Source organism: Antedon mediterranea, chromosome 5 (assembly GCF_964355755.1).
Source record: "Antedon mediterranea chromosome 5, ecAntMedi1.1, whole genome shotgun sequence".
Lineage (NCBI taxonomy): Eukaryota > Metazoa > Echinodermata > Crinoidea > Comatulida > Antedonidae > Antedon > Antedon mediterranea.
Genome location: NC_092674.1, coordinates 28,097,440 through 28,110,343, shown reverse-complemented (window position 1 = coordinate 28,110,343; position 12,904 = coordinate 28,097,440). Strand labels below are relative to the sequence as shown.

The 12,904-nt window shown below is 35.1% G+C and overlaps 2 protein-coding genes across 2 annotated transcripts; one reads left to right on the top strand and one right to left on the bottom strand.

Moving 5' to 3' along the window:
- Positions 1-2,090: 2,090 nt before the first annotated feature.
- On the bottom strand, positions 2,091-4,805 carry LOC140049895 (uncharacterized). Its single transcript, XM_072094848.1, has 7 exons — positions 4,224-4,805; positions 3,799-3,867; positions 3,537-3,676; positions 3,391-3,448; positions 3,090-3,291; positions 2,491-2,998; positions 2,091-2,348 (listed from the first exon to the last, which is right to left on the bottom strand). The coding sequence occupies exons 1-6, from the start codon at positions 4,655-4,657 to the stop codon at positions 2,846-2,848; spliced, it is 1,056 nt and encodes a 351-aa protein (XP_071950949.1). The 5' UTR covers positions 4,658-4,805; the 3' UTR covers positions 2,091-2,348; positions 2,491-2,845.
- A 3,458-nt stretch (positions 4,806-8,263) lies between these two features.
- On the top strand, positions 8,264-11,908 carry LOC140050229 (BTB/POZ domain-containing protein KCTD16-like). The gene has a single exon (XM_072095335.1). The coding sequence runs from the start codon at positions 8,302-8,304 to the stop codon at positions 9,034-9,036; it is 735 nt and encodes a 244-aa protein (XP_071951436.1). The 5' UTR covers positions 8,264-8,301; the 3' UTR covers positions 9,037-11,908.
- The last annotated feature ends 996 nt before the right edge of the window (positions 11,909-12,904 follow it).

Below are 12,904 nucleotides of genomic sequence, written 5' to 3'. Positions count from 1 at the left end.
ATCTATTTTCTTAAAACATAATATAATATCGTAAACAAATAAATATAAAATATAACAAGTTAAGAATACATGACTGTGAAAGTATCTCCATAATGTGATAATTCAGTATCATAGACACTAATTCCGTAATACAGCTTCTCATGTGTTCACGTGTTGTGTCTGTATCACGGGAGGTTCACATGTGTGTCACATGTGCTTCTGTATCACGGAGTTTGCATATGATTTCGTACAAATTTAGATACAGTACCACCGGGATTTTGCTACATTTTACAGGCTATTGACCGAACGGGATACCACAAATAATGATTAACTATATAAGTAAATCTTTTTGTATATAAACGTTCAAATTTCCCAACGGGATAGTCTAATGTCAAAACGAATTTAAACGCGATGATAACTATCATTTTAAAGTAAAATTGATGATCTGTTTCTATCAAGGATTTACATGTTGGACTATAAATCATTTAAAATAGTTAAAGTTAAATAAGCGTGTAAGTAAGTAAACGTACTTATAAAAAGTTCTTTAAATCAAGATTTAATTTAATTTTAAACACAAAAAAACACACTTTGTTTGAAATTGTCATTTTTGGTAATAGTATTTTAAACTTGTACTTTTTTGGCTGAAGCAATGCTCTGTCTACACTATCAAACTTTATGTGACAACAACATGTGTAAGCATTTTAACTACCATATTTGGGTATATCACTACCATATTTGGGCACATCACACATCATTACGCGTACATGCATGTCATAAAGAATTCGTTAGGAGTGATATCAGTTGGTTGATTTTCACCTGGTTTGATTATTTTTTTGTTAAATTGGAATTCGATTAAAACAATCCACAGTAACATTTATAGTGTATTTCTATAAAGAAAAACAAATCTAAAATTGTATTTAGGGCGTATTTATATTTGAAAAACAAATTTCAAAGTATACATTTATTAGGGCATATTGCTAATTATATAAACAAATTCTAAACGTTTTTTTTCGAATCCGGTATTGGTATGTATCTAGCCTATAATAAACAGAGTAGGCCTAATACGATTATATATGAATGTGATTTATATTAATATTGAATCCATAACGTTGTTGGCAATCCATAACATCCTCAGTCCAATCGAAACCGTCAGTGCGGCTAGAGACACAATAAATAGCAATTAGTCGAAAACGAAAACTTCAACTGTGACGTCATCATAATAAATCCTAACACTTGTTTTTAAAACGTATAACTACATTCGCCAACTTAAATATTTTCGGTTGAGGCATAAACAGTGATGGTCATTATCAAAATAATATTTAGAAGATGTATTCAATTAGGAGAAGCAATGAGAACAATAAGTATAAATATATTTAAACGAGTTAACTTCAGGGTTGAATTTAGGCTATATATAATTTAGGCTATACAGTATATAATTTAGGCTATATATTATAATTTAGGCTATATACATAATTTGTAATTGAATGAACGGCAGCCGTTTGTTTGCCTACGTGCAAATGTGATTTCCAAATAATGGCGATGGCTGTTAGTTTGAACTGAGGCCAGTTTAGTATAAGCAACGACCTGTGTGGGTCGTCACATTTAGTTGAAATATAGATGTACATTGTAAATCAATGATTAATCTTGCGCTAATGTTAGTGTTAAGTTTTGAGAGAATATGTGCTAATAGCGATAATCTTTCGTTTTCACGACGCGCACGCGATGAACTTTGACTACGGAGTTGTCGAGTCTAAAAGTCATTTACGTTCAGAAACATGAGCATGCACAGAATGACCGTTAGACTTAATAGCTGCGTATTCGCTTAACAACGAAAGGTCGCTATATTAGGTTACTAAGTTACTGAGACTCCATTTCAATAAATCCGTGAGAACAACTTAACTTTAAACAGTGAACCGGCATGTGGCACTACGTCATCAACTTTGTGACGTAATCATTTTGTGAATGTTCACGTAATTGATTTGTTATCTATGAACTATTTCACACACATTTAAAAATACAGGAAATAAAAATAGTATATTATTTTTAAAATTCTATAACTTCAACAAACAAAGACAATGCCAGATAAATCATTTGTTTAAAAAACGGCTCACTTTATTTTCATCATATTTATATATATATATATTATTCGTATATTCTCAGCAATGAAATTCGTATCCGATCATTTACCGCAATGCATTATGACATCATCATCTTATGAATACAAAGACCAATACACAATGTAATTCAATTCTGTTTCGTATCATGCAGTCTATTGTACAAGTTAGGTAGGCCTACGACATGTGCCATGCGGTATTAAAACCATTAATGTTATATCATCCATTTCATGATCCATTACAACAAACACAAACCTAAAAATGAAAAAAGAAAAGAGAAATCCGTTTACTCCTGTAGTATTCAAAGAGATGCCTATTATAAACGGTATAACTAGGGGTGTTCACATTACACATCAAAGTCGGCCACGTGACTGGGCTGACTAACGTGAGCACTTACCTAAAGTAGAAGACGCTGGTGAATAATACTCGTCGTCATTTGACTTTCTTTACTAGTTTATGTGACTGCCCCAGTATCCCAATATATGTTCGGCGTCCTGGTCACCTATCCTTGCTGTTAGTTCCATCTGGTCTGTCTCTTTCAAAACTTAAGCCTCCACCACTCCACTACCCGACCACCTCCCACTACTCCTCCTCGTCCACCGACTCTAAAACATCTTCACTAGTTTATTTGACTGCCCCAGTATCCCAATCTATGCTCAGCGTCCTGGTCACCTATTCTTGCTGATAGTTCCATCTGGTCTGTCTCTTTCAAAACTTAAGCCTCCACCACTCCACTACCGGACCCCCTCCCACTACTCCTCCTCGTCCACCGACTCTAAAACATCTTCCAACACACCCTTTGGTTCCATTAATGTTTGGTTGTGTTGTTGCTTCATTCGTAATTTCAATCGTCTGTTACGTTCTCGTCTTTTTGCCATCTCGTTCATATTGTCTTTTAGCTTTAGCTATAAAATAGAAACATTATACATTATATTATCGTCAACTTTATAATGAAGTATTTGTTTGTTTCTTACTTATTATTTTCTAATTACTTACTTGGCGGTACCGATTAAGCATTCCAATTTCTTCCATCAGTTCACTGTCATTATCTGCCTGTGCCATTGTAGAAAACGCAGATGGCATCTCCCTGTTCACGTCTCTGTAGGATAAAAGTAGTTCGTCCTTAATGCCGAACCGCGATGGCGGTCGACGACGACGTGTAGTAAGTCTGCTGTCCACAGACAAGTCTTCGACATTGCTGAATAAAATTATAAACAATATAATTATTATCAATGATAAGAGATGATAACAAATCATGATGATGATGATTTAATAAAGACGATGATTATTACAATACCTTCTGATTACACGAGTAGGAACATCGGTCGGTAAGATATATCTGTCAGAAAGTTCATCTGTGAACGAGAAAAAAATGTTTATAAGATAAATAGTTTAAAAAATATAAACAGTCTAAACACAGAAAATGTTGTTTATAAACTGTACCCAATTTCCTATTGCCTTCTTGAACCATTTTGTATTCTTCAACGTCTAAATCTGAGTTCACACTATGTTTGTCGCCCTCCTCCGACGATTCTTCTACGACAGCAAGTTCATTATTCGGGAGTTCAGGGACAGGCAGCTCACTAATATATTAAAAAAACAAGAATTTAAAATTGAGGTCTTTAATAAATAAAATATTAGGCCTAATAATTTAATCATAATTATCAATTTTTTTAAATTTTAATGAAAATAGTTTAGGCCTTACAGAACATTTTGCTCTTCCAGATCTTCGCATTTCATCTCTTCTTTCACCTCTTCGTTATCCTCTTTTATACTAAATTTAGAAAATAATTAATAATTAATTATTAAAAAGAGCAATTTACAATCGACAAATTTCAACTTGATGTCAGTATGAACTTTAGTTTAATGTTATAAAGGGCGTACTGTATTTTAATCAAATCAAAGATGTTATGGTAGGCTAGATTCGATCGTCTCCTCAAGAATTATACTGCTCGTAGGCCTGGACCCTAGCACACGCTACTAGCCTAACCCTATTCCTACAATTCTACACTAATCATAATTGCCAAGTATTAATGCGTGACTATACAGCCCGTGTCAATAAATCCCATTCGTCTTATACATCTGGGCATAGCCTAGGCCTACTTAGAAACTAAACACATTTAATATAACCTTTCATTTGAATCTGCCGCCTCGGCTTCAACCGGTAGTGGTACGTCTACGTCTTGTTTGACAGCAGGTGTCTCTCCACCATCATTGCAGTCTTTCACTTCATATACATCTCTAACCTCGGCCATGGTTCTTCTCCGTGACCTGATTGACCGACGGACTCTTGTGAAAATTGAAGTCTTCTTTTTCTTTTCTTTGCTATCCGTATCGTGCCTATCCGACAGATCATCTACTGGTGGGACGTCTGCCAACGCAGTTGCTGAGGAACCATTGACATTGCTGGTGTCGTCTTCAGCTTCAGCGCTTTCGGTTGGCACCGATTGCATAGGATTATCAACATCAGTTCCTTCATCTTCTTCTTCTAATTTCTCGCGATTGTCCACCACGGCGGATTCAACAGTATAACTTCCACAAAGTACGCTGCACTTATTACCCATTATAATAATAAACGAATTAATTAATACAATAGACAAAATATATCACAACAACTTCTGAAAGTTGTCGATAGTTTTCTGAATAGATATTATGTTCTGTATCGTAGGAACCTTAATGCGCGCACAATAATTTGCATGGCAACGCGATGCGCACGTCATATAACCACTGCGCATGTCGGCTCACTCTCTCGATCGTTTCGACTGCGCATGCCGGCGTAGATAAAAATTCTATTCCGCCCTCTATACATTATCAACTATTCAATGAAGGATCTTGGATTTAGGCTAATTTATGATCTTTACCAACGTTAATAGTTTCAGAGTTTTTTAATCAGATCAGTGAATGAAAGGACTGAATAGAAATCAGTTATTAAAGTATTAGGCCTATTATAGATGGCGTATATCAGATGCTGTATGCTCAAATGAAAGAAGGGGTACCGATGAAGTACGTGAAAGTCGGTGCACCGTGTGGAGAAGGGGGAGGGATGTCTTACAAATAGCCTATACGTATGTAATCTATACTTTTGGTGGCTTGAGAAAGTACAGATAGATATGCAATTTATTTATACTTTATTACATATTAAAGTGTAAATTAAAATCCAGAATTACCCGCAGTATGACAAGATTCGGTCTAAGGATTATTTAAGATGCATTGAAAAAAAATATATAATTTTATTTAAAGAATGGATGCATACAGTACATTAACTAATCCATCACCCGACTTGCATATAGCGCGTAATAATCGAATGCACATAATTACATTCCGGCTGATCATTCGGATAAATATAAATTGCACAACCCGGAATCAAAATGCCTTCTATACCTTATACATATAATTGCGAACATTTACGGCAAGAACATTCTGTTTTTGCACATGCGACATGACATTAATGCCCTGCCTATGCCCTACCTATGTCCGGAAGAATTTTAACTAGAATGCCCATTTCCATTTCTACGCCTTTTAGATGGTTTTGTGTTTAGACAGTTAATAATATTACATAAATACCGCACGCAGAGAGCACATTCAAAGAAATCAATTGAACGCGATTAACTGTCAACGCATTAACAATGTGGAATGTGGCATCAATATTGAGTATAGTCCCTCGAGTTATTCCCTCGAGTTAGTCCATGATGGGTAGGTAATTTATTAAACGGAACAAGAAAATAGGTAACCATTTCAACGATCAGCTGATTCAATACTGAATGTGTTTAATCTATCCAAGAAATAGATTTTTAAAAATAAATATTAATTTATAAGTAACCATTATTTTCACGGCATAAAGCTCTGTCTACACTATCAAACTAGTTTGACAAAAAAAGTGTGATGTACCTAAATATGGCAGTGATATTTCCAAATATGGTAGTGATATGACATCATCATGTCCATATATGGGTACAAATGTTTTTGTCACATAAAGTTTGATAGTGTAGACAAGGTTTAATGTTCGCAATTGGTTTATGTGCGGACTCAGCATTCAGCACCCGTTGGCGTTTAAACTAAATTCTGATAAAACTCTTATACGCTTAATTGCTTCTATTGGCTTTCCAGAATATGATGAGTTATTTCGTGATTAGTATTTTTTAATTGAGTCAACATTATTAGTTATAGCAAATAAAATTGTTATTTGTTCCATATATAAAAACGTGTACATTTACATCAAGCATTGTAACATGAGAATTGTGAAAACATTATGGGGAAAAATAAGCAAATAAAATAGGCATAGATCATAAAAACAAAGATTCCGAAAACCAATAACAACAGAGAATAAGTAACCTGAAACTGGTTAGTGAATCGAATTGCATATTTGAAAAAAGATGCTACTGGCAAAACGAAGGAATACATTGAAATGTTTATTAACGGCGACATTCAACGACTTGTTTTAAAGAGTCTGTAATTATTAGAAAGATGCTTAAAATTATCATAATCAAAGATAGTATCAAAATAATAATATGAACAGGTATTTGCAGTCGGAATTAGTGTTAGAGATGAGAATGCTCAGCTTCAATTTGATGGTGTCAAGACGCTTCTTGTCACTGATGGGCCATGAAAGACGAGGGGGGTGGGGGGAGAAGGAGAAATACATGGCAAAAACTGTGTATAGATTATGACAAAATCACACATTTATTTATAAAGCTTCGTTCCCACTTTGGACGCAACGCAAGGACGTAAGCAACGCAAGTGAGTTGGTAAAGTTTGGTTCCCACTAGGTCGCAACGCAAGGACGTAACGCAACACAAGTGATTTGACCAATCTCAAGCGATGGATTATTCGAACAGTCGCGTGTGATTGGTCAACTCGCTTGCGTTGTGTCTACGTCCCTGCGTTACGTCCCAGTAGAAACCAGGCTTGACCAATCACAAGCGACAGTTCGGATGATCCACGCGTCATAATTGCTGTTAAGATACCTGTAGCCAAGAGGCCTAGGTAGTCTATGTATTGGTTTGCTCTGGTTATACTTTAACCTCACCTAAATATTGATACACCTGATGTGTCATCTTTTGCAATTTAAGTACATCAGACAGTTGCTTTAATTAAGATGGAAGATTATTCTTACTTTGATTACATTTCACTGTCTTTCATTTACTAATCGATTTTCTATATTTAACATTCAAATGCGTTTGTTGACTTAATGAAGTTTAATTCACACACGGAAGAGATGAGACTCCTAAGTGGAGGCACTCAACAGTGGTGCAACAACACACAGGAATGGAACCACACGGAAGTGGAACCACACGGGAGTGGGACCACACGGGAATGGAACCACACGGCAGTGAACCAACCACACGGCAGTGGAACCACACGGCAGTGGATACACGTCAGACGGGATCAAAAACTCCACAAGGACTGAGGCACACGGGATAATGTTAATTCCATCCATTCCAAATTGTCAAAACAAAAAAGGTGACAATTAATTATTTGGACACAATTACAAAAGTTTGTCCTTTAAACAAAATAACACAACTGTATAGATAAAAACAATTAACTAAATGCAACAGAAAATCCTCCCCACCCTCTATCATTATATTATAGTTGACACAGTATACGAGGGAAATATGAGTTTTCTGTCCTGCCTTGATATTTTCCGAGATTGAATTAGACCTCTATCAATAAATTGGTTAACCTGATACTATGAATTGGCAATATGCATTCATAACAACAAACGCAAACGTGACAAAGCATCACATAAACGCGTTCCACTGGGACGAAGCATCACATAAACGCGTTCCATAGGGATATGATTTGAGCGAGTTTTAATATTAACCGGTCAAATTAACCAAAAGTAATACAATTTCACACCAATATTAACACTTCAATTGCGCACTAACGTTTGATGTAATACTCAACATTTGCCCTCCGTGTCATCTGCTTCTGTGTAATAGCATAAAGCGATTATTAAAAGACTGATCGATAGAATCAAACTGGGATTAGTTTAATCCAAGACTATTTTCGTCTCGTTGAAATTGTAAACTGAAACGAGAAATGTATATTCATGGTACTATACGGTAAAAACTAACTCTATGTTATATTCAAGGGCGCCACCAATTTTGGATATTTCCTGATAATAAGTTGTTGCACTGCCGGTATAAATCCACTGTTAGTTATTGTGGTAATCAGTCGTCGACGGACCAGCACTCAACCACCAGCAAAAATGTCCTCAATGCCGTCGATCGCCCCAACTGTCGTTGAACTTAATGTCGGCGGTCGTCAATATGCGACATCGCTTACGACTCTGACGAAGCATAGCGATTCCGTCATTGCTGAAATGTTCGGAGATCCAACGATTCTTGCGAAGGACGCTAACGGTAAATATTTCATCGACCGTGATGGAGATTTGTTTAAATATATATTAGATTATTTGCGTAACAGTACCGTAGTTCTACCAAGTCGTTTTGAAAACATTAGCAGGTTAATAGCTGAAGCAGAATTTTACCGTCTGCCGGAACTTGTTGCTTTATTGTCAGAAAAACCGGACCGAATAAGTCCATCGGAGGTTTTGCCTACGCCCAAGGAAAACTCTCAACCGGGTTGTTTAACGCTTGGTTATCGAGGCACCTTTGCTTTTGGTAGGGACGGCTTGGTGGATGTTAAATTTCGTAAAATTCTACGGATTCTAGTATGTGGACGGGTTTCTATTGCGAGGGACGTGTTTGGCGAGTCTTTGAATGAAAGCCGGGATCCAGATCGCGGATTAAGCTCTAGATATACTAGTCGTTTTTATCTCAAACACGTGTTTCTGGAGCAAGCTTTTGATATGCTTTTAAGTAAAGGTTTCAGACTTGTGTCAAGTGCAGGTACTGCTGCTTCGGGAACATCGAATGGACCTGCCGAAAGCGAGGAGAGTAAGTGGAACCATTACAATGAGTTCGTTTTCTGCAGACCTTGAACATTATTAAAAACAACTAGAAATTATATTATGCGCGAACAGCGAATGGAGTGTACAATTAAAACAACTAGAAATTATATTATACGCAAACAGCGAATGGAATGTACAATTAAAACAACTAGAAATTATAAATACGCACACAGCGAAGGGAGTGTACAATTAAAAAACAACTAAAAACCATACGCAAAAATCGTAGGGAGTGTACACAATATGGGATTGTCGATTGGTGTCCAATACGGACATCCTAATCCAGGCAAAACAATATCTTCCGTTTTACAAAGATCTTTTTCCGGAGTAGTACCAGCCAACCAATTACCACCAACAGGATCGAAGGAATAGTTGTCAGTGATATACGAAAACTACTGTATATAATAAATAGGTGTGTTACATGTCCACCAATATAGAGAATGTAATACTGTATATACATTTTCCAATTCTCTGACGTCATTCCAGGAAGATATTGGATGTTTATCACGTTTTTGTTTAGGATTAATGTCATTTATTTCATAATGTCAAAATGTGATTATTTTGTTAGCAATTCTGTATTGATTAGGTGCACTGTTTTAGAAATCAACATTAATAGATTAGAAACAATTAATTTCTTCATAAAAACCTCCACAATCTGCACTCTGTAGCTAAATCAAGCTAAACTATCAACTTAATCAAAGCATTGAGAAGATAAACTCAACCCTTAAGCAATTTTTACAAAGTTATAATTAGGATTTGATAATTCTGCGCACGTAAATCGCATGGTTCACGTACATTTACTTATACAAATTAGAGTATTTGATTGCATATATGCTGTTTATATGCTCTGCACGGATTATCATTTTTGTTTTACCGTTTCACAAAATTCTAACAAACATTACTTTAAATTTATTTCATATTTTTACTTGAACAATATCAAATGTAAGCATAAATAATTTTTATCAATCTGATAGTTTTGTTCTCTATGGGCAAGATGCTAAAAACAAAAATGCTTGTCTTCTTTCAAAAAATTGACTTTCTAATTATATTATTACGGCGACCACTTTTGTTTTGACCAAGATGTGTTAATGAGATTTAAATATAATATTTGAGTCAATTCAATGTTTGCAATTTTAATTATTCATTGAACCCGGAACAACATTAAAAAAATATTTACAATAATCTTAACAATGCCTAATACGAGATTAAGTATTTCCTGTTTTTTCAGTATTTCTTTGAATCTGGTTAGAGATCATACTACTGCAGTTACTGCCGTAAACTGTATTTTTGTTTACTGCAGTTTAATGAATACCCAGTTTCTAATAATCACATGTTTGAGTAAAGCAAAATGTGGGCCTCTACTGCAGTAACTGGAGTAGAACAATTTTGACATGGTTCGCAATTACACAACTTTATCTGATATAAATGCTTTGCAACTGTTTATACCAAGGACTCGTGTAGTTGTAGTGCGGCTTGTTAAAATTGCCAATCACGAAAGATCATGACGTTTTAACTCTCAGTTTAATATACGCTTCAGTGAAGCATTTTATCCACATAATCTCTTCTGCCAGGAGCATAAGTGGGTACTTAAACATACGCGCGCGTGTAAATGCAATGATTGTAGATCCAACATTGTAGAGTGGTTATTCAATCTATCATAATACTGGGGTCAGTGTGCTTAAGTGCAAACCAATACAAAGCTTTGTATGCCCATGGAGAAATAAGTTAGGTTATTTCTCCATGGTATGACAATTTTCTTTAAACTAATTTTATAACCAGGGTAGCAAAAATATTATCAACATTTATTTTATCAAATAAGCCTACACACAGTTTATTTAATTTTTTTAATGTTAGTAGAAAATAATAATAATATACAATTGGCAATAACAATAAGTGCTTACCCCAAGTGGTTTGGTTTGGTTCAGTTGATTCGATTGATTATCACTTTGTCCGCCAGTCATCAAAAGAATGAACATTCAATCTAAAAGATTAAGATTTCAATCTTTGTAAAGAAAGAATTTGACGATCCATTATAAACCAAATTACTGAAAATTAAAATGAAAAACAAATCTATAACATACGATTGAAACCTCAACAATTTTAGTAAGCAGTGTAAGCTATTTTTAGTTCATATAATGTAAAATTTCAGTCTTGGTAAAGCTTGGTTCCCACTAGAACGTAACGCAAGGACGTAAACGCAACGCAAGCGTTTTAACCAATGACAAGCGAAGTTATAGACGGTTAGCAATCACAAGCGAATAAGCCATCGCTTGTGATTGGTCAATTCGCTTGCGTTGCGTTTACGTCCTTGCGTTACGTTCTAGTGGGAACAAAGCTTTAGCAATCACAAGCGAATAAGCCATCGCTTGTGATTGGTCAATTCACTTGCGTTGCGTTACGTCCTTGCGTTGCGTCGCTAGTGTGGGAACTACGCTTAAGATTGATTATTAGATTGATAATTCAATCTAATATTTTCGCATATAATTGCTCTCTCGTTAATCTGCGGATAAAACAAAAGAGATCTTCCGTAATTATTGGTGTGTTTTAACAAATCTGTCACAATTGTTAAAATCTGTATCAGAATTGTTTAAATCTGTCACAGTTGAATAGAACACAAATTCACATATTATGCCATACAAAATTCATTGTTTGTTTTAACGTATAGTTTATATATGTCCTCACTCCCTGTATGTTTCGTATAGTAAAGATGCGTAATGTTATTATGTTGTGCTCAATCCTATAATAAACGATTCCATAGTCAAAAATACGTTTATGCAAATCACATTAGAAAGTATTATTATTATTATTATCGTATTATTATCATAATTAATATTTGTTTGTAGAAATAGAAAGATGTCATCCAATGTATATATAGTAGAAACTCTTATATAAATAATAAATATATACTCGATAAGTTATTGAGAGTTATTATGTTGTTTGCAATGTAATTATTGATTGTAATCATTTTGCTTGACGTTATTTTAAAGTAATTCTGTTGATAACTGCTTCTGCAATACAGTAATCGTCTTCTTTTTCAAGACATCGATAGTCATACTATTGACATTTAAAATGTCATTTTTAATGAGAGTGACGATAAAAATATATACGGTAGGCTACATATGAGTATGTGTGACGTAGATTTGGCAAATGACGATGTCCCATTAGGCGGATTTGAGTGGCCCTAGCCTCACCTCAAATTAAAATGCAAAATAAAGGATCCTTAGTTTAAGTTCGGACCTTAATTTTCTGGGCTTCTCAGTGTTGCTTACCTTTTAAAGAGCCTATGTCATCAGAGCACAGTAACCAAACCACTCGACCACTAAAGGTTATTTACACAGACGAGCGTTAATCGTAACTGTATCTGTCCTGAGCGGAAACCGCCCGTTCACTTCGCGTTGTGTGTAAATGGTATGGCCGTAGCGAGAGGTTAAAACAGACGACGCAAAGATGCTTTAAATATAATGACAAAGATAAAAATTGACGATCTTGGGGTAATTGGGGTGGATGGGGAAAATTAAAGATTTCAGACGAGACGGCCCTGAATAATGGGCATAAGGAATAACATATAGATTATATATTTTTATTACCGTTCGTCTGTGTAAACAGCGCATTTAAAAAGATATCAGTAAGCACGATCTTTATATCATTAAATCTTTCGAATCAGATATATAGTTTCTCTTTCCTATACAAAAACATTATTTAATTGTTTTTGATCAACCATTAGATTTCCAACCGATGTAGACTGCCGCATCCACTTGATGAGAACTTTTGTTATTGCAATTTATAATGCTTTGCATCTTTCAATGTCATAGCCATTATATTGATTATGATCAAATAGCCATGACAGAAGAAGCTACTGCGCATATAACATGAAATATTCCCGACAGCATTATAATATAAC